Genomic DNA, 21361 nt, shown 5'->3' with positions numbered 1-21361 from the left:
CCCTCCTGTAGTGGAAACTTCAGGAAAGGCAAAGTGGTACTTCCTCCTGGTTTCCCCTGGGCTAATTTCTCCCTTACGGGTTGAAGTGTAGTTTGGTGTAATTTGCAACCTGTTGCTACCTCTATGAGTGAACTAGCCCATAGTCTTCCATCTTTATTTCTTTGTAATGCATTTCTACTTGCAGGATGTTGGTTGAAGTATATAACATGGCAGAAAAAATTCAGAAAATTCATTTTTTTCTAGGCATCAATCATCTCATATATAGAATCCTTGTATACCTCTAATGGTGTCCCCAGAACAGTGGTTCTCAAAGTGTGGTCCGTGGACACCAGTGGTCCATGACCATCTTGCAGGTGGGTTGCAGTCTTGGGGTTTCCCCACCCCCCGAATGGGGAGCCTGCGCTAGTGCTCCAGCTCCACAGTTCGCCCTGCCCCCCCAAGGTTGGAGCGTCGGCTTCCTGCTGCAATGGGGGTGAGCCTCACGGGCCGTATCTGGCTTTCAGGGCAAGAATGCCATGCTGCTCCGTCTCCTCGGCTGGAGGAGTAGCAGTGCAGGAAACCACTTGCTGGGAAGCTTTTCCCACTACTCACATTGGCTAGAATCATAGCCAATGGGAGCAATGAGGGGCAGAGCCTGGGAGCAGCATGAGGCACAATGCCAGGGAAGCCCCCCCCATCCACTCCATGCCCAGACTCTACACTCCCTATCTCTCTCTCACACACCCCTCCTGCCAAGACCCTTGTACCCCCAACCTGCTCCTGCACCAAACTCCCTGCCAGACCTCCACTGGCAGACTGTTCCTGCATTCCAGCCTCCCAGCTAGACCCTTCCCCGCCCTGCTCCTGCACCCTCCCTCCTACCCATACTCCCCCACATACTCAGCCTGCCCTGTACCCTGCCTCCCTCCTAGGCCCTGTCCCCTTACATACTAATGGCCATACTGGGTCAGACCAAAGGTCCATCTAGCCCAGTAGCCTGTCTGCTGACAGTGGCCAGCACCAGGTGCCCCAGAGTGGGTGGACCGAAGACAATGATCAAGTGATTTGTCTTCTGCCATCCTTCTCCAGCCTCTGACAAACAGAGGCCAAGGACACCATTTCTATCCCCTGGTTAATAGCCTTTTATGGACCTAACCTCCACGAAATTATCTAGCTTCTCTTTAAACTCTGTTATAGTCCTAGCCTTCACAGCCTCCTCTGGCAAGGAGTTCCACAGGCTCACTATGCGCTGTGTGAAGAAGAACTTGCTACCCATAGGCTACCCATTAACTTCATTTGGTGTCCTCTAGTTCTTATATTATGGGAACTAATAAATAACTTTTCTTTATTCACCCTCTCCACACCACTCATGTGAGTGAAACACTCACCGTTGCTTCACTCCTGTACCTCCACCCCCTCCTGCACCCATTTTGTCATTATGGGTGGTTGGTTTGTATCCACAGAAAGGTCTGTGTTGAGTGGATGGGTTGCAGGCCAAAAAAGTTTGAGAACCACTGATCTAGGAAATCAGTGTTACATTAGCTAATGTAGACAGTTACTTATTTACAATTTAAGAAACTTTATTATAATTATTTACTCTTTATGTATTTTCACAAGAAGTTACTCTACAGGGTAGGCTCCATCTCATTACCCCCTTTAAATATTGAAGTTATGTGATAGGTTTTTTTCTGAAAGCAAAACTGTCCAAAAATTCAACTGTTTTTAAAGTATGATTAAATTCACAATGTTTGGTCTGTAGTAGTGTCTTTGTCTTAAATTAAAATAGTTCTGAAAACATTGCCTGGTAATAGAAATATTCTGAAGAAAGGGTAAACTTCAGACATTATTAAAAATGTGTTCCCTTGTTTAATTTTGATTTGTTGTACTGTAATATGGTGTGCTTACTCTTAACTTTTCCTTTTTGTTTTGACAAGTCTGAGGTCTCTCGGGTTTCTGCATCTGTACCTGATAAAGAAAAATCCTCAAAATACTGCTGTATAAACCTTCCAGATGGCTCATCCTGTAAAATGATTGTTAAATCAGGATTCTCAGTCAAAGAGATGTTATCCGGGCTCTGTGAGAAACATGGCATTAACATAGCCGCGGTAGACCTTTTTTTAGTTGGAGGAGACAAGGTACTACATTTTCCTAAACTTTTTAAAAAAATCAGACTTCCTCGTTGGTTTACTAATCGGATTATTGATTATGTAGGGGAACATTCTTGTATTCAAACTTCACATTGACTAACAGTATTTATGTGTGTTGCTCAGTGGAAGAATATTAGTGAGATCACTGGAATACTGTGTCCATTTTTAATACTACATTTTAAAAAAAGGATACTGAAAAATTGGAAAGAGTTCAGAAGAGAGCTCTAGGAAGGTTTGACTTCTAGAAAACATGACCTAGAGGTAGAAGTTTAAGAATTTCAATCTGTTTAGTTTGACAGAAATGTAAGCAGTAAGTTGATAACTGCTTACAGTATCTACTTGGAGAAGAAATTTTTGATAGGTAGCTCTTTAATATCACGGAAAAAGGTATAACAAGATCCAGTGATTGGAAACTGAAGCTAGATAAATTCAGATCAGAAAACAGTGATGGTATTTAACCATTGGAAAAATTTATGAAGTGAGATGATGGATTCGCTATCACTTGAAGACACAATTGGATATCTTTGTAAAAGAGATGCTATTGTTCAAAAAAGTTATGAGCTTGATGCAGATTTTGTCTTGTGTTTATGTCCATTCTAGATTTAAAAACTGAAATTATAATCTTGATTTATTTGCCTTCCTTGTAGAATAGTCTGTTCTTTAAAATCGTTCTGTGGAAATCATTTTACCCTATTTTCTGATGTGTCATTCTGTTTGTTCAGCACCTTATGTCTTAAGTGTCCAGGCCTTCTATGAGATGTTGAGAGCTCTCAATACCCATTGACTTTAGTGGGCTTAGGGATTTGCTTAGAACGTCACAGGTTTGGGCCATTTTTTTTTAAACTAGCCAGAGAAAAAGAGAAACTAATGTTGCTTGCTGTAAATTAATACAGCAATAGTCATGCACACAGAGCTTATTAATGGTTGTTTCTTTCTTACTGAGCTAATTTTAAAGTTGCTTTTTTTGTTCTGCACAGCTGTTACATATTGTTAAATGATCTATAACAAATGACATGTTCCCAATGTAACATATTTTCTGTTCTTTTGTTCCAACCATATGCTCTATAGCCACTTGTATTACATCAAGACAGTAGCATCTTGGATTCTCGGGATCTGCGTTTAGAAAAACGGACTTTATTTCGGTAAGAGAAAAAAATATTACCATTTTGTGAAATTTTCCATTCCAGCTAATATAAGGGGACCAGAATGTTCCATGTGATCAAATAGAAGTGAGTTTAACACAGAATAACATTTGATGAGTTGTGTCTGTTTCTCTGTCTGTAAAATTACAATGTCAGATTGCCTGGAGAGGCCCATGAATGTGAGTGCCAACCTTAGGGCAGACTGTTACAAATCACAGTACAAACCCCAAACTTGTTGTGAGCAGTGTTCCCTTTAATTTTTCCCTTCCCTGAATGCAATGAATTTTGTTATGTGTACCTATATCTAGGTGATGAGGCACACATAATCTTTATATTGGTGCAAATAACAAAATTCATTGGTGGGAGTGTGGCCATGGGGTTCTGGGTGTGGGAGAGGTCTCAGGATTGGTGCAGGGGGTGTGGACTATGGGCTGGGCTCAGGAGCTCGTCTGGGAGAGAGGGTTGAGATGTAAGGGTTCTGAGTAGGGGGTGCGAGCAGCTCTGGGGTGGGGCTAGAGATATGAGGCTGGGAGTGCAGGAAGGGGTCACAGCCTAGAGTTGAAGGATTTTGAGTATAGAAGGGGGCTATGGGTTAAGGCAGGTGGTTGGGGTGCAGAAGTGGATGAGGACACTTGGGTGAGCCCGAGGATATGGGATGCAAGAGGAGGCTCCAGCTTTGGGGAGGGCTCAGGCATGGAGGTTGAGGTGCAGGAGGTGTGCAGGCTCTGGACTTGGAAGTGGACTTTGGGGTAGGGACAAGGCTGAGGTGTTTTGGGTGCTGCAGCTAGCTCTGGGCTAGAGCGAGTCTTAGGGCTCGGGCTTACCTGTGTGGTTCCTAGTCATCATTGCTCCGGCAGACTGCCTTGACAAGGCCTAAATTGTAATACTGTGTCCAGTTCTGGGCACCACATTTCAGGAAAGATGTTAAGAAATTTAGAGAGTCTAGAGAAGAGCAACAAAAATTCTGATTAAAGGTCTAGAAAACATGACCTATGAGGGAAAGCTGAAAAAACTGGATTTGTTTATTTTGGAAAAGAGGTTGAGAGGAGGCATGATAGCAGTTTTCAAGTACCTAAAAGAATGTTAAAAGGAGGAGGGAGGAAAGATTTTCCTTGACCTATGATGATAGGACAAAGAAGCATTAGGTGTAGAGTGCAGCAAGAGAGGTTTAGGTTGGACATTAGGAAAAACTTCCTAACTGTCAGAGTGGTTGAACACTGGAATAACGTGCCTAGGAAGGTTGTGGAATCTCCATCACTGGAGATATTTAAGAGCAGGTTAGATAAGCATCTATCAGAGATGATCTAGATCAGGGCTACTCAACTTTGGAAGTCCCGAGGGCCACAATGATAGTCACAGCACATGCCAAGGACTGCAACTTAAGTATGGTTGCATATACATGTAAATATATGAAAATAACTTCTTTCATACTGACGGGCATGAATACAAAAATTAAGGCAAGACTACACAACACACAGGCCCCATTTAAGTTGATTGGGCTGATATTAATAAAATGCAATATTTACTTGATTCCCTCCCACATGACACCACTTTTAAAGAGCAATGATAGTCCAGGAATGTAACTACTAAAATGTATACCAACAGAAGACCATTATATTGACTACTTTTTTGTTTTAGCATCCACCCACGGGCTGTGTGTTGAGCCAAACCACACCACGGGCCACAAACAAACAGGCCATGGGAGGCATTGTCTCCCCTTGCCTATGTGTGAGAGCAAGGGGGAAATGTATCTGTCAGAATGTTATGCTGAGGCACAGTGCCTAGTCTTGTATTTAGCAGGGCAATAAGGTGAGCACATCGAAGGATGGTACAAATCAGAGGATTTGAAAGACAGCTTTATGAATGGCCAGTTTTGAGAATCATACATGTTGCTCTCAACGAGGTGCCCCTGCATTTCAGTGTGCTTGTCTGTGACCTCTCCGCCCCTTCAGTACAAGCAATAAAGAGACTGTTCAGAAATCGTGTGTTTTTAATTGAGCAAACACAACAGGGACAGAAAAGTAGTCCAAGATGGGAGCTTTGGGGACAGGGAGTGATCATAATTGCAAGAAGGACAGCCTTTTCCTTTGTGACCCATCCTTGGGGGTTGAGTGTGATGCTGCCCTTGGCCCCTGCCCTCCAAAATGCATTCTAGGCCCCCTGGGAGAGGAGTCTGTAGAACTCAGTAAGGAGAGAATGTTGATCTGCAAGGGCTGGAGTGGGTGCCTCACTTCCCATTTCCCACACACTCTCCTTTCCACATGCTCCACACGCGTTTCATCCCATAGCGTAATCTGCCACTTGCTTATGTGCTCCCTGTTATGGTTTAGTGGCAAGCACAGTAAGGGACAGGCTGGGACACGAGCCTGTGGATGGACAGAGACAAGGGACCCATGCATGGTGGCAGAGCAGGGCAGGGACAGTGTGTTTGGCACCCCCTGTTTTCAGCAGCAGGAGGGAGGGAGAGAGGCGGAGAGGGTCCTGGCATTGCAGCAGGGCAACACAGGGGCTCAAGACATGCTTCATTGGAGATGAGCAAATGGGAGATTTACTGCAAAAGTATCAGCTAATAGTTTCTCCTGCTTCATCCAAGTTACTAGATATCCTCTTCTCCGGTTCACGCTGACAGAATGTGGCCAGAATTCTGGACCTTTATACTGCAATTCTATGTGCTGCAATGATGCCAGACCACTTACTGCTGGCTTGGCCCCCTGTGTCCTACCATGGACTCCCCAGAAACCATGTGAGAAGGATTAAAGAGTTCCTCTATGAGAGCTTTATGGAGATGTGCATGGAGGATTCCCTCTCTGTCTCCGGATATGTTAACAAGCTGTGCCCTGCTATAGGTAAAGTGGCCACCACAGATCCAACCCACTTTTAGCAAGGTAAAAAATGTGAACTCACCAAAAGTGTCCTCCCTTGGATCCATGCCCAACTGTGAGAAGTCCTGGGAGAAGGAGACTGTTTCCAAGATTATAAAAGTTCTTGACTCTCTGTGACTTCAGTTGCTCCACTTGCCTGATGGCTGTTCTCCCCCACCATGCTGTCCTCCATGTTGTTGCCCAAGGCTGCTTGAGTATCTTGGGAGGAATCCATGGACTGTATAGGGAAGCCCTCCTTCCTCCCCTCCAAGGATTGCATGCAGCTGATGGTAGAAGTGGTATGTTTTCAATGATGCTCCAGACCATCCATTTGCTTCCTCTGCCTTTTGGTACAACTTCCTCAGCTCCTTTATTTTCACTTGGCACTGTTGATTGTCCCTGGCATATCCTTTTTCCTCCATGACCTTTGCAATTTTGGTATAGGTATCTGAGTTTCTTTTGCTCGTTCCTAGTTCTATGAAAATCAGATTCCTCTCCTCACATAGTAGTGAGGTTCAGGATCTACTGCACTGCTCCATGCTGATGCTCATCTGTGACCCTGGAAACTCACAGAGATCATGGAACTTGATCTCATGGTCAGGTGTACTGCTTGCTTTGAGGTCTGCTTGCTACACGGACCACACGGGAAATGAAATTCATTTTTTCTGGGGCCTTTCGTATTTATCTGGAGAGCAGTATTGTTGAAAGTCGTGGCCAGAGCAGTCACTGCAGGGCACTGTGGGACACCTCCTGGAGGCCAAGAACGTTGACTTTCACAGTGCTACGTCTGCACTGCCAGAAAGTCGAACATGCAAGATCAAATTTAATGGTCATTCCTCCTGAAAAGAAGAGTACAGAAATGTACTTTAATGTCCCTTCTTCAGTAGTCCAGGCCTATGAGATCATAAATGATATCTGAGACCCTCTTAAATCTGGAAATATTTGCCTTTTAGGTAATGCACAATATCCAACACGTTAATAATCTAAGAGAAATTCAAGATAGACTTTGCTATTTTCAAAAACCCAGATTAGACACAGTACATGATTCCAGGGAATAAAAACAATTGTATGAGGTCTAATGTAAACCAGTGAGGTCAAACAAACTCAGATATCCATATGTCGGCACTTAAACAAATGGCCTAAGTTGTCTTTGAGTAGTGTCCCTGTGAGTGCTCCACTATAGGTGTGCTTGCATCCGTGTGCTGATGAATGGAGAACTTTGATAGCAATGTCTTTTGGACCCAGTCATGTACTTTCTTTCCTTCTAAACACTTCATTTTCTTCTCAACCACCTCTGGCCAGAGACAGCACTGTTAGAAGTCCATTTAAACAATTGTCTTTCTGTTTGCTTCACAATTAGATAGTTTTTCCAAGTTGTAGTTGTAAGTCTTCCATTCTTTTTTTACCCTTAAAATAATGTGTGTGTGTATGAAATTACAAACTTTTTTTCCCCTTTTTACTTTTATTGGGAAATGCCTACCTTCCTGAACTTCAAGAAGAGTCACACCTGCAACAAGGCAACTCTGACTGAGGATAAGCACTCTAGTTACATTCCCTTTCATGTTGAGGCCACATTCAAATGAAGTGTAGCCTTTGCCAGAAGCTCTGGACAAGATCTGACAAAGACAGAGAGCTACATCAAAGGATCATCTGTATTAAGGCAGTTCTCTGATTCCAATCACCTGGCGGACGTGAATCATTCCCACAGTATTCACCATCTAATTCAAGTCTTATATGAATCCACCAAAAACTAAGTTAAGGGCCCAAACCAGTGAGGTGTTGAGCACTTTTTGGAAACAGTTGAGCATATTTAGATTATGTAAAAGTTGGGTCGCAGATTGTCAGCCGACAGTCAGAGCAGTGAGTGGTGTGTGTGTGTGTGTGTGTGCTATACAACCAAGACTTCAACTGCTGAGACCGGGGTCCCTTGCAGCGGGCAACCTGGAGGAGGTTGACAAGCGCCCCAATAAGTTTACAGGGAGAGCTTATTACACTTCAGATTTTAGCTGCTAGAATCCGTGATTCCTTCGCAGCAGGCAGCCTGGGGGAGGCTGAGAAGTGCCCCAACGGATCTGCCACCTGGGAGTGACACAAATCCAAACGCCCAAGCTCTCCCTATATCTGTCCCTTAAGACCGGCTGAAGTTCTTTTAAATTGTGCCTGGTTCTGTTACAGCAACTGAAGGAGTCAGGTTAAAGCTTAAACAGTTACTATTTTATTGTTACAGGGTAAACTTAGTTGTTAAATGCTACTGCTGTGTTACAGATAACACAGCCACTACAAAGGACAGGACAGAAATTACACTAAGAAGTCACTTATAGGTACCATGAAACCCCTTTGGTTCTCTGAGCTCTTATTAAATGCATGCAAAATAGACATCTAGCAGGTATATATTCTCACCCCGCGTTCCAGACTTGGCGTGGCTAGCGTCTTTCTCTCAATCCCTTGGGAAGAAGTAGGGCCAGGTTGGGCGTCCCACAGACCTCGGGAGACAATCAGTACCTGCCAGCAGGTGTAGATGATTGGAGCTCAAATGGGGTGGGCTACTATACCCCTCTTTATACCCCTTGGATCATGTAGGCTTCTTCCTGGTCTCAAGTGGCCAATTAGGAAAAATGGCTTTGAATGCCAAGTTTCCCACGAACGGTGCAAAGCATAATTCACACCTGGGAAAATGCAGACAACGGGCACCTCTGGTATGTGATGGGCGAAGATTCCTCTCCTGGGACAGTGCAGGCGTGCCATCAGAATGGCAGGAGGCCCCGGGTCGTCAGTTAGCCCATTTACTGTCTGGTTTCTGTTTATGGTAGAGTCAGGGACAGGCAGCACACCTGTGTTCCCAGGGCATCAAAGGCTGACTGCCTTTCTCTTGCTCTCTGGCGGGGGGGCGGAAACCAAGATGGGGTTCGTGTCTGGCTACACAGACCCACCTGGGTAAGCCACTGGTAGGCCTGAAACACTTTGTTTGTCGTAAGTGTATGTAGCCACGGAGCCTCGCAGAGCCCATTGGTCAAAGTAGGTAAAAGAAATAGGCCGGGGACCCCCTCTCACAAGTCTTCTAAAAAGAGAATGGGAAGTCCCCTAGGTGAGCTCAGAGATACTTGCTTAGTATCTTTGGCACCTCTGCCATCGAGATCATCTCAATCTGGCACCTGTGCCTCATGATAGCCATCAACTACTGATACATCCAACTGACACAACTCACCATCACTGTATATTCATTTGGCATAACATCAAACAGATGGATCTTAGTAATTGTCTGATCTGAGTACTCGATTCATTTCATTTACCCTACCCCTTCCACAACTCACTTCCCCATTTGTCTTCAGTGACCCTTCTCATAAAAGTTTACTATGACAGGAGATAGATTTCCTCCTCCAGTACGCAGCCATAGAACCGGTGCCTTAACATCTAGGAAACAAGGGATTCTGTCCTCATTTCCTAATATCCAAAAGGAAAGGAGGTTGAAGACCCATACTAGACCTCAGAGCTCTCAACAAGTTTGTCAAGGCTCAGAAACTCAAGATGATTACCTGATTGATGATCATTTGAGTATTGGAATAGGTAAACGGGTTTTCATCCCCCAAACTCCATGAGCCTGCCTTCACATCTCAATCCTATAAGCTCACTTGTTTGCTTTGAGACTAACAATCAGATAACTAGTTAAATGTTAGGATAACCTAACATTTAATCAGTTAACCTGCTAAGCAGGATCCTTGGTGAGGGACTGCTCCAGCCCAGCTGAAGTGGCCCCCAGCCCATGGGGCTCCCACTCCTGGTCCCCCATGGGGCTGCCTGCCAGCTCCTTGCTCCCGGTTAACTAACCAGCTCCCAGTTAACTCCCTGTTTGGAACACGACTGTTACCAGACTCCTCCTTTTCAGGCTTTCTTTGCACCCAAGACTGTTTTTCAAAGTTTGGTTAGTAGTAATTACCATTTATACTCAAAGGCTGTGTCTACACTGGGCCACTTATTCCGGAAAATCAGCCGCTTTTCCGGAATAAGCTGCGAGCTGTCTACACTGGCCCTTGAATTTCCGGAAAAGCAACGACGCTCTACTGTACAAAATCAGCCACTATTCCGGAAAAACTATTCTGCTCCCGCTCGGGCATATGTCCTTATTCCGGAACACTGTTCCGGAAAAGGGCCAGTGTAGACAGCCCAGTAGTCTTTTCCAGAAAAGCGCGTCTACATTGGCCACAGATGCTTTTCCGGAAAAAGGGCTTTTCCGGAAAAGCAGCCTGCCAATGTAGACGCTCCTTTTCCGGAAAAACTGAAAACGGAATAGTATTCCGTTTTAAGCAGTTCCGGAAATTCATGCCAGTGTATCATAGAATCATAGAACTGGAAGAGACCTCAGAAGGTCATAAAGTCCAGCCCCCTGCTCTAGGCAGGACCAATTCCAACTAAATCAACCCGGCCAGGGCTTTGTCAAGCCGAGACTTAAACACCTCTAGGGATGGAGACTCCACTACTTCCCTAGGTAACCCATTCCAGTGCTTCACCACCCTCCTAGTGAAATAGTTTTTCCTAATATCCAACCTGGACCTCTCCCACCACAACTTGAGACCATTGCTCCTTGTTCTGCCATCTGTCACTACTGAGAACAGCCTCTCTCCATCCTCTTTGGAACCTCCCTTCAGGAAGTTGAAGGCTGCTATCAAATCCCCCCTCACTCTTCGCTTCTGCAGATTAAACAGACCCAAGTTCCTCAGCCTCTCCTCATAAGTCATATGCTCCAGTCCCCTAATCATTTTGGTTGCCCTCCGCTGGACCCTCTCCAATGCGTCCACATCCTTTTTGTAGTGGGGGGCCCAGAACTGGACACAATACTCCAGATGCAGCCTCACCAAAGCCGAATAAAGGGGAATGATGACATCTCTGGATCTGCTGGCAATGCTCCTCTTAATGCAACCTAATATGCCATTAGCTTTCTACAAGGGCACACTATTGACTCATATCTAGCTTCTCATCCACTGTAACCCCCAGGTCCTTTTCTGCAGAACTACTACTTAACCGGTTGGTCCCCAGCTTATAACTATGCTTGGGATTCTTCCGTCCCAAGTGCAGGACTCTACACTTGTCCTTGTTGAACCTCATCAGATTTCTTGTGGCCCAATCCTCCAATTTGTCTAAGTCATTCTGTACCCTATCTCTGCCCTTAAGCGTATCTACCTCTCCCCGCAGCTTAGTGTCATCCGCAAACTTGCTGAGGGTGCAATCCATCCCCTCATCCGGATCATTAATAAAGATATTGAACAAAATTGGTCCTAGTTCCGAGCCTTGGGGCACTCCGCTAGAAACCGACTGCCATCCTGACATCGAGCCATTGATCACTACCCGCTGGGCCCAGCCTTCTAGCCATCTTTCTAACCATCTTACCATCCATTTATCCAATCCACAATCCCTTAACTTGCTGGCAAGAATATTGTGGGAGACCGTATCAAAAGCCTTGCTAAAGTCAAGGTATATAACATCCACTGACTTCCCCATGTCCACCGAGCCAGTTACCTCATCATAGAAGCTAATCAGATTAGTCAGGCACGATTTGTCCTTTGTGAATCCATGCTGACTATTCCTAATCACTTTCCTCTCATCCAAGTGCCTCAATATGGATTCCTTAAGGATCCCTTCCATGATTTTTCCAGGAACCGAGGTAAGACTGACCGGCCTATAGTTCCCTGGATCATCCTTCTTCCCTTTTTTGAAGATGGGCACTACATTTGCCTTTTTCCAGTCATCCGGGATTTCTCCCGATCTCCACGACTTTTCAAAGATAATAGCCAAAGGCTCCACAATGACATTTGCCAACTCCTTCAGTACCCTCGGATGCACTAAGTCCGGACCCATGGATTTATGTACATTTAGCTTTTCTAAATAGTTCCTAACCTGTTCTTTACGCACCACGGGCTGTACATCTTCATCCCATCTTGTGTCACTTGGCGCAGAAGTCCAGGAGCCGACCTTGTCCATGAATACAGAGGCAAAGAAAGCATTGAGTACTTCAGTTTTCCCCACATCATCTGTCACTAGGTTACCTCCTTCATCCATTAGGGGCCGCACACCCTCTCTGATCACCTTCTTCTTGTTAACATGCCTGTAGAAACCTTTCTTGTTATCATTCACATCCTTAGCCAGTCGCAATTCCATTTGCACTTTCACCTTCCTGATAACCCCCTGGCATTCTCAAGCTATACCTTTAAACTGCTCCCTGGTCATTTGTTGAAGTTTCCACTCTTTGTAAGCTTCCTTTTTGTGCTTAAGTTCACCAAGGATTTCCCCTGTAAGCCAGTCTGGTCTCCTACCATGTTTGCCTTGCCTCTCTTGCTATGCGTCGAGATGGTTTCTTTCTGTGCCTTTAATAAGGCTTCTTTAAAATACTGCCAGCTGTCTTGGACTCCTTTCCCCTTCTTGTTAACATCCCAGGGGATTCTGCCCATCAGATCTCGGAGGGAGTCAAAATCTGCTTTTTTGAAGTCATAGAATCATAGAATAATAGGACTGGAAGGGACCTCAAGAGGTCATCGAGTCCAGCCCCCCGCCCTCAAGGCAGGACCAAGTCCAAGGTGTGTATTTTACTACTCTCTTTTCTTCCTTTGGTCAGGATCCTGAAATCTACCATCCCATGATCACTGCTTCCCAGGTTGTCACCCACCTCCACTTCCCCTATTAGTTCCTCTCTGTTTGTGAGCAGAAGGTCAAGCTGCGCACGGCCCCTGGTCGGATCCTTCAGCACCTGTGTCAAGAAGTTATCCCCAACATTCTCCAAAAATTTCCTGGATTGCCTGTGTACTGCCAAAAGGAATAATGTAGACACAGCCAAAATGAATAATGATTTACCTGTATCTGGAGGATTGCCTCCTTAGAGCCCAATCTTTCTGGGAGGCTCACCAATTCATCAACACTATGATAAACTTGTTTATAGAACTGAGTCTACAGATCAGCACTGAGAAGTTAACCCTCGCTACTGTGCAACACCTGGAATTCATTGGGATTGACCTTGACACTTCACAGGCCAAAGTCCTACCTCAGCACAGGTTTCTAACCTTGGTTTCACTCAGACTCCATTCAGTGCAGCCCACAAATACTGGTGAGGATCTGCCTCCAACTTATGTATGGTCATGCCAATTTTCTTCCACAATTTGATCTGAGGAAGTGGGTCTGGCCCACAAAAGCTCATAATAAACCATCTTGTTAGTCTTTAAAGTGCTGCATAGTCCTGTCTTTTGTTTCAGCAAGACCAGACTAACATGGCTACATCTCTATTACTGCCTCCAACATGTGGGGCATATGGTAATAGGCATGACCATGATATTACACGCTAGGATTCACGTGATGGTTCAGTTCTCCATTAACAAACTGCGAAGTACCAGTGAACTGTTAATCTTTACCAGCTATGAAAGACTCTGCCTGAAGGACAGGGCATGCCCCACTCCCCCGGCTTCAAAGCCTGTGCTGCATGTCGCAGGCCTGTGCCAGTTAGTGACCTGCAAGTGTTGCAGTTGCAGGTCCTTCCATCCCAGAGCCATTAAGGAGTGTAGCATTTGTCTCAGAGTGCTCTTAATGGAGTTTACACTAGCACCACCAGATCAGTGGTTGAAGTCAGGCTTGGTGCACAGTGTACTGCCAGCATTGATGGCTCAGCACCATTCGTAGCCCGCAGCCTGGCTAGACCTGCTAGGAAGCCAGGCAGAGACAAAGCCCCTCATAAAGATAAGGGGAAGAAAAGCCACCCGCCAGCAGACAGGCCAGAGAAGCTTCAGAAGACACTGAACCCAGTGTCCAGGTCACCACTGTCGATGCTGGAGATCTGTCTTCCCTCCATGCTAGAGGGCTTTCAGGCCATGCAGGACATAAGAACCATGCCAGTACCACCTCCAATACCTACAAGGCTCTGACACCAGGATAAACCACTATTTGGCCCCTGATCTCCTGGCACAGTCCGGTGTCCTGCTCTCCCATCAGTGTCTGAGAGGAGAGTGCCACAAAGTCCCCAGAGGTCTTCTTGTGAGAGACTGGGGCACGACTTGCATCTTTCGCATCACCAGAGTCAGTGCATAGAACTGTGCAAGCATGTGCCCCCTGGCACCAAAGGAGTCAAGTAGATAGTGAATCTCCTTACTCGCCATGCCACTGAAGGGATCCCTTGCCATGGCACGGGCACCATTCACCATTCATTGATCTAGCCGCAGAGGCATGTCCTGTTTCTCCCGGTTCTGGTCCTGGTGCTGTGGAGCCTCCGTCCCCCAAACTTCAGGAGTGGTTCTTTGGGCAATCAAAGTTCCCACAGACTGGAAGAGCCACTGTTCCTGCTCATCCTCATGGGCATCGGTGAACATCCATTCTTGCAGCGTAGTATCAGAGGCAGCTTCCATTCCCCTAGCCTAACAGACAATGCTACTGCTGGCACTGTCGTAGGGCATGCTGTGGCCACTGTCTCAGTGGCAGGCACAGTGGTGTCCATGTCCTCCCTGGAGCTTCCTGGTTCAGCCCCATCTTACCCACTTTGTCACCAGAGCATCCCAGGCCCCTTCAGTGCTGCCAAGGTCTTGTGGGTCCCACGGGGACTTGGGCACACCAGTCCCCCCTCAACAAATGGCGTGTATGGGTGACCAGCTACCACCTGGTGAAGAAACCCAGGTGGTCCTGGCCTCCTCTTCTTCATCATTAGATGAGGCGATCATGGCTTCCTCCCCAGCAGTACCCCAGGAGGAGTCAAAGCCCCACAGAACCTTCAAAGGACGGTGGATAATGGCTTGGGACTGCAAGCCAAGCATGTGCAGGAGTCCTCAGACTTGTTGTTCAGGGTACTGAGCCAGGCAGGCCCGGGCACAGTGGTGCTGCCCCTGCATGAGGCAGTTGCTTAAATCACCAATGTGCTCTGGCAGATCCTCCATCCTCCATTCTGCCAATAGCCAAGAAGGCAGAGCAAAAGTACTTTGTCCCGGGGGTCACAACAATCTTCATACGTTCCCGTCGCCAACTCCCTCATGGTGGAATCAATGAACCATAGGGAATGCCAGGGCCAGCCAGCATCCACCCTCAAGAATAAAGACTCCAAATGACTGGACTTGTTTAGTAGGAAGATTTATTCTTCAGCCAGTTTCCTGTTGCTGGTGGTTAACCACTAGGCCTTCTTCGCTACGTACAATGTGAACACCTGAAGGACACCGTCAAAGTTTAAGGCCTCCTTGCCTGAAACTTCTTGCAAGGAGTTCAAAGCCCTTGTCGAGGAAGTTTCCTCCGTGGTGCTGGTGGCATTACAAGTGATATCTATTGCTGCAGATTTGGCAGCTTGCTCCATGGCATCTGCCATTTGTATGAGGCGGGCAGCCTGAATCCTCCTGTTGGGTTTGTCTCTGGAGGCACGGAACTTCAGTCCAGACCTGCTATTCACCACAGGGGCCCTGTTCACAGAACAGAGGGACACCAAGTTGCACAGGCGCAAAGACTCCCTTAAAAGGGAGTACAACCTTAAAAGCCCTAGGCCTCTACGTCTCCAGATCTGAGAGGAAACAGTTCAAGCTGCAGGCCTCTCAGCAAAAGGACCAATATTCTTGCCCAGAGAGGGCCCCTTCATGCCCTAAGCCTCCAAAGAGTAAACAGGATCATCACCCCTCACCTGGACAGCAATCAACCAGCCAGGCAGAGTCCCAGGGCAAGCGTTCTTTTTGAGATGACATAGTGGACTCCCAAAACGCTGCCCACCCGTTCTCTTCCATGCTCAGTCCCTTCCTTCCAACATGGAGGGAAATTACGTTGGACCGCTGAGTCCTGGCCTCAGTCCAACATGACTACATCCTCCAGCTCTCCTCTAGACTCGTTTCCATCCCCGCTCCTGGCCCTCTTCAGGAGGTACTCTCCTCATGAGCAGCTCCTCAAACAAGAGCTTTTCCAGTTGCTCCATATGGGGCAGTGGAGAGAGTCCTGCCGAAGATCGAGAACAAGGAGTTCTACTCCTGCTACTCCCTTATCCACAAGGTGAATGGGGGCCTACAGTCTAAACTGGTCTTCTTCAAGTTCCATATGGTCTCCCTGGCCACTGTCATTCCCAAAATGGATTCTGGGGACTGGTATGCCACCCTCAACCTCAAAGATGTGTTCTTCCATGTCGCCATCTTCGAAGGCCACAAACTCTTCCTGAGAATTGTTATTGGAAAGAAACACTTCCAATTTGCAATCCTGCCCTTTGGACTATCTACAGCCCTCAGGGTCTTTACCAAATGAATGGTGGTGGTGGTGGCATACTTGAGGCATCAAGGCATTCAGGTGTAACCTTACCTGGCTGACTGGCTTGTCAAGGGCCTATTGAAACAAAAGGACCAGAGCAACATTCCAACTCCTTTTGGACACGTACCATCTGCTCAGCCTCCTAATAAACAAAAAGAAATCCCTCTTGGTGCCTACCCAGAGGATAGAATTCATAGGAGTGGTCCTGAACTCCACTACACACAGAGTGTTGCTCCCTCAGGGTATGTCTACACTACAATGTTAGTTCGAACTAACGGACGTTAGTTCGAACTAACATTCATAGTCGCTACACTAGCGCTCCGCTAGTTCGAATTTGAATCGAACTAGCGGAGCACTTAGTTCGAACTAGGAAAACCTCATTTTACGAGGATTAAGCCTAGTTCGAACTTACTAGTTCGAATTAAGGGGTGTGTAGCCCCTTAATTCGAACTAGTGGGAGGCTAGCCCTCCCCAGGTTTCCCTGGTGGCCACTCTGGCCAACACCAGGGAAACTCTATGCCCCCCTCCCGGCACCGGACCCCTTAAAGGGGCACGGGCTGGCTACGGTGCCCATGCCAGGTGCAAGCCTGCCAGCACCCAGCCAGCAGACCCTGAACCTGGCACGGCACAGAGCAACCCACCCGATGTTCCCCAGCCCACCCCCTCTTCCCGGGACCAGGCTGGTGGCTCCCGGGAGCTTGCCCTGGACCGCAAGAGGCGGGCACCTTCCTGGGCTAGCGATCTCCGCACTAGGCACAGGAAAGTGGCCGTCTAGGGCAGGAGAGCTGCCAGCCTGGCCACCCAGGAGCAGGTGTGCATGAGACCCCCGACCCTGAGCCCTGAGCTTACAATGGCCGTCCTGGGTCAGACCAAAGGTCCATCTAGCCCAGTAGCCTGTCTGCCGACAGCGGCCAACCCTAGGGACCCTGGAGGGGATGGACCGAAGACAGTGACCAAGCCATTTGTCTCGTGCCATCCCTCTCCAGCCTTCCACAAACTTTGGGCAGGGACACCACTCCTACCCCCTGGCTAAGACTACTCCATGGACCCAACCTCCATGACTTGATCTCACTTCCCTTTAAACTCTGTTCTAGTTGTAGCCTTCACAGCCTCCTGCAGCAAGGAGTTCCACAGGCTGACTCTTTGCTTTGTGAAGAAGAACTTTCTGTTACTAGTTTGAAGCCTGCTACCCATTCCTTTCCTTTGGTGTCCTCTAGTCCTTCTTTATGGGAACTCATGAAGAACTTTTCTGAATGCACCCTCTCCACCCAACCCCTGCTTTTAGAGACCTCTATCCTGCCCCCGCTCCATCTCCTCTTTTCTAAGCTGAACAGTCCCAGTCTCTGTAGCCTCTCTTCATCTGGGACCTGTTCCCAACCCCTGATCATGTTAGTTGCCCTCCCCTCTCCCAGCCTTTCTCTTCCCCTCTCCCACCTCCTTTTCCCAGTCTCCCCCAGTTTTGTTCAATAAAGACAGAGTCAATGTTGGAAGAAACGTTATCTTTATTTTGTACATCAATAAGAAGGGGGGCTAGGGAGGGGTAAGTGGAAGGAGGTGAGGGAGGAATGGGGTACGAGCCCCCAGTGGGGAGGACTGGGCTGGCTCTGCGGGCTTCTGGGGGTGGAAGCTCTCCTGCAGCTCCCCGATTGCCCCCTCTCCCCAGATGGCAGCCTGCGGCAAGTGCAGCCGGGCTGATGGCCGAGTGGTGTGATGTGCCCAGTGTGGGTACTCCGGGCAATCCAAGCCAGGACTGCTTTGCAAGCGGGGCACCCCTTAGAACTGTCTGTCCGGGGTGGGGGTCAGGACCCTTTAAGCGCAGCCCTCGGCTAGCCTGAGACAGCAACTCCACGCTCTAAGTCCTCCTCTGATGCCCTGCCGGCACTGCTTCCGGCCATCCTTAAGCCCTGTTCAGGGTCCACTCAATGTGGACTTGCTAGTTCGAATTAGCAAAACGCTAATTCGAACTAGTTTTTAGTTCTAGACGCGTTAGTTCGAATTAGCTTAGTTCGAATTAACTAATTCGAACTAAGTTAGTTCGAATTAACGTTGTAGTGTAGACGTACCCTCAGGAAAGAGTGTTGCTCCTTTCCCCACAAGTTGGTCTCTGCTTTTCATGTGGACTAGGACATTTTTCTGCCAGTCTTCTACCCGAAGCCTCATGCGAACAATGAGGAGAGGCACCTCCACACACTGGATGTGTGTTGGGCATTGGCTTTTTACCTGGAGAGGACGCTTGACTTTTGCAGCTGTACAGAACTATTTGTGGCTTATGTGGAATGTGGAGGGGGGAAGTTCCCCCATTCCCTCCCAGCGACTGACCAAATGGATTACTTCCTGCATCCACATGTGTTTTGAGTTGGTGGGAACCAAGCCACCAGGGTTGATTTGGGGAAAGGGGGAAGGACTGGTGGCTCTGTGCCACTACATTAAGGCCAGGTCTACACTAGACCCTGCAGCACAATTTAAGGTATGCAACTCCAACTACATAGAATATGCTTACCTTAAGCCACTTGGCAGTGTCCCCACAGTGGGAGGGGAAGAGACAAATGATCTCATCAGCTTTCTTTTCTCCTTGCAAAAGCAGGAGTACTGGACGTCAGCAGGGGCTCCCTCTGAGTTCCATTTAGTAAGTAGACTTGCTAAATTGAACTCAGGAAGATTGATCATGGCAGCAGTGATCTTCCATTTAGTGTACACAAGGCCTAAGAGTCACCACAGATGTATGTGGGTTCCTGGCTTTTCCTCATGTTCTATGAACTGAAACAACAATGATTCCACTGTGCTGAAGGTGTTTTGTTCTTGTACAAGAACGGGGAGGATTTTTTCTTATTAATGAATTATATCCGAATTCACTTTATTTGATTCCTAGATTAGATTATAAACTTTCCCCCATTTGGTTTATTTGAATAGCAAACACTTATTCCAACATTTGATATATTTCAGGCTGGATCTTGTACCAATCAATAGATCAGTTGGTTTGAAGGCTAAACCCACTAAGCCAGTAACGGAGGTTCTACGGCCTGTAGTTGCAAAATATGGCTTAAATCTTAATGAGCTTGTGGCAAAACTAGTAAGTATCTTTTGGTGAAAAATGTGTATTATTGCTTATATGGAAAAGAGTATATGATGTTTCAAGAAATTTAGTTTGGGCTCATATTTGTGTATGAAAATGTATTTCTCTGTGCAATGTTCAGAGACTTCATTCATAGTAGTTTGACTATGGCTTTGTCTGGGCCTGCCTTGTCTTGTCCTTCTGAGCCTCCCATTCCTGTCCCTTTTCAAAGGTTTCATTTCAGACCGTAACATCCCAAGGTTGAACACAGCCTTCTCCATCGTCCATTACTTCTGTCAGCTAGACGGTGTCATTTGAGAGCAATTAAAACGGTTGTTCCTACTTGCCTGGAGAGCACAGAAATCAGCTTCAGATTGTTGACAGCATATAGGTCTACCATTGGATCGTCAGACTGGTCAATATATAATATGCCACAGATAAATGACTTGTGTCCCTTATGGTCAAAACAATTAGGCACCGTGTTGGTCTGAAAATTATAGAAAAGATAAGCTGAGAATTTTTGGTGATACAATGAAACATAACTGAGCTTTTAAATGCCAAGTTGTAAATACAAGTTTTTTTTTTCTCTATTGTACACAAACTGCAATCTAACTTCAGAATGGTGAGCAGGAACCACTAGATCTTGGTGTCCCTATATCTAATCTGGATGGTCAACGGGTTGTTTTAGATGAAAAAGAGCCAACAAAGGGACGAGGTAAGAGATTCTGAAAGTTTCTATGAAGTGCTTAATGAACCTCTTTAAGCCTAACATTACATTCATAGGAAAAATATATGTATGTGAGGTAAATGGTGTTAGGAAGAAGGATTTGATTAATAGACTAGAATGGAAAATAAAGTTAAAGGGGTAACTTTTCATCTGTTAAATTGGCTGGTGTTTGAATATCCCAGGGTATGTCTACACTGCCACCCTAGTTCGAACTAGGGTGGCTAATGTAGGCATTCGAACTTGCAAATGAAGCCCGGGATATTTAAATATCCTGGGCTTCATTTGCATGTTCCTGGGCACCGCCATTTTTAAATGCGTCATAGTTTGAACTCCCTGCCGCGGCTACATGCGACACGGACTAGGTAGTTCGAATTAAAGCTCCTAATTCGAACTACCGTTATTCCTCCTGCAAGGAGGTTTAACGGTAGTTCAAATTAGGAGCTTTAATTGGAACTACCTAGTCCGTGCTACATGTAGCCGCGGGCAGGTAGTTCGAACTACAGGGCATTTAAAAATGACGGCACCCGGGAACATGCAAATGAAGCCCAGGATATTTAAATCCCGGACTTCATTTGCAAGTTTGAATGCCTATATTAGCCACCCTAGTTTGAACTAGGGTGGCAGTGTAGACATACCCCCAGTGTGTTCATGGAGCAAAGATTGTAACTCTTAAAAATATTTTTTCTGCGTAATAACCTACAAACACTTGGTTCATTAGCAAAATGCAGGACAATGTAGCACTTTAAAGACTAACAAGATGGTTTATTAGATGATGAGCTTTCGTGGGCCAGACCTACTTCCTCATTAGGGCATGTCTGCACAGCAGGGCTAAAACCGGAATAAGCAATGCAATTTGAACTACGTCAATTGCATAGCTTAAGTCGAAATAGCTTAATTCGGCTTTTGGCTCTGTCTATAAAGCAGGAAGTCTGAGAGAGAGAGCACTCTTCCTCTGACTTCCCTTTCTCCTCATAAAATGAAGGTTACAGGAATTGGAGTAAGAAGTCCTTCAGCTCGACATTATTTTGACATTATGTCAAAATAACTGCTTGTAGTATAGATGCAGACTATGTTATTTTGGAATAATGCCAGTTATTCCAAAACACCTGCTGCTGTGTAGACATAGCCTTGGAGCATGAAGATCTCTATTTAGCCAGAGAACAGATATAGCTTAGGGTATCAGCTATATCTGCTGGAGCGATGAATTGTGTAAGGTAAGAAGA

General features: G+C 46.5%; 1 protein-coding gene across 11 annotated transcripts in view; it reads left to right on the top strand.

Annotated features, from left to right (window-relative positions):
- Nucleotides 1-21361, top strand: part of RGS12 (regulator of G protein signaling 12) — a 169432-nt gene that overhangs the window by 130405 nt on the left and 17666 nt on the right. For all 11 annotated transcript variants that reach the window (XM_075930830.1, XM_075930829.1, XM_075930831.1 and 8 more), the window contains 4 exons: nt 1914-2114; nt 3195-3268; nt 19303-19429; nt 20030-20126. In XM_075930830.1, the coding sequence (XP_075786945.1) occupies nt 1914-2114; nt 3195-3268; nt 19303-19429; nt 20030-20126 (499 nt within the window). The remainder of the gene's footprint in view (nt 1-1913; nt 2115-3194; nt 3269-19302; nt 19430-20029; nt 20127-21361) is intronic.

Source organism: Pelodiscus sinensis, chromosome 5 (genome assembly GCF_049634645.1).
Source record: "Pelodiscus sinensis isolate JC-2024 chromosome 5, ASM4963464v1, whole genome shotgun sequence".
In the NCBI taxonomy this organism is placed as follows: domain Eukaryota; kingdom Metazoa; phylum Chordata; order Testudines; family Trionychidae; genus Pelodiscus; species Pelodiscus sinensis.
Note: the sequence above shows the minus strand (reverse complement) of the source record. Positions and strands in the feature narration are given on the sequence as shown.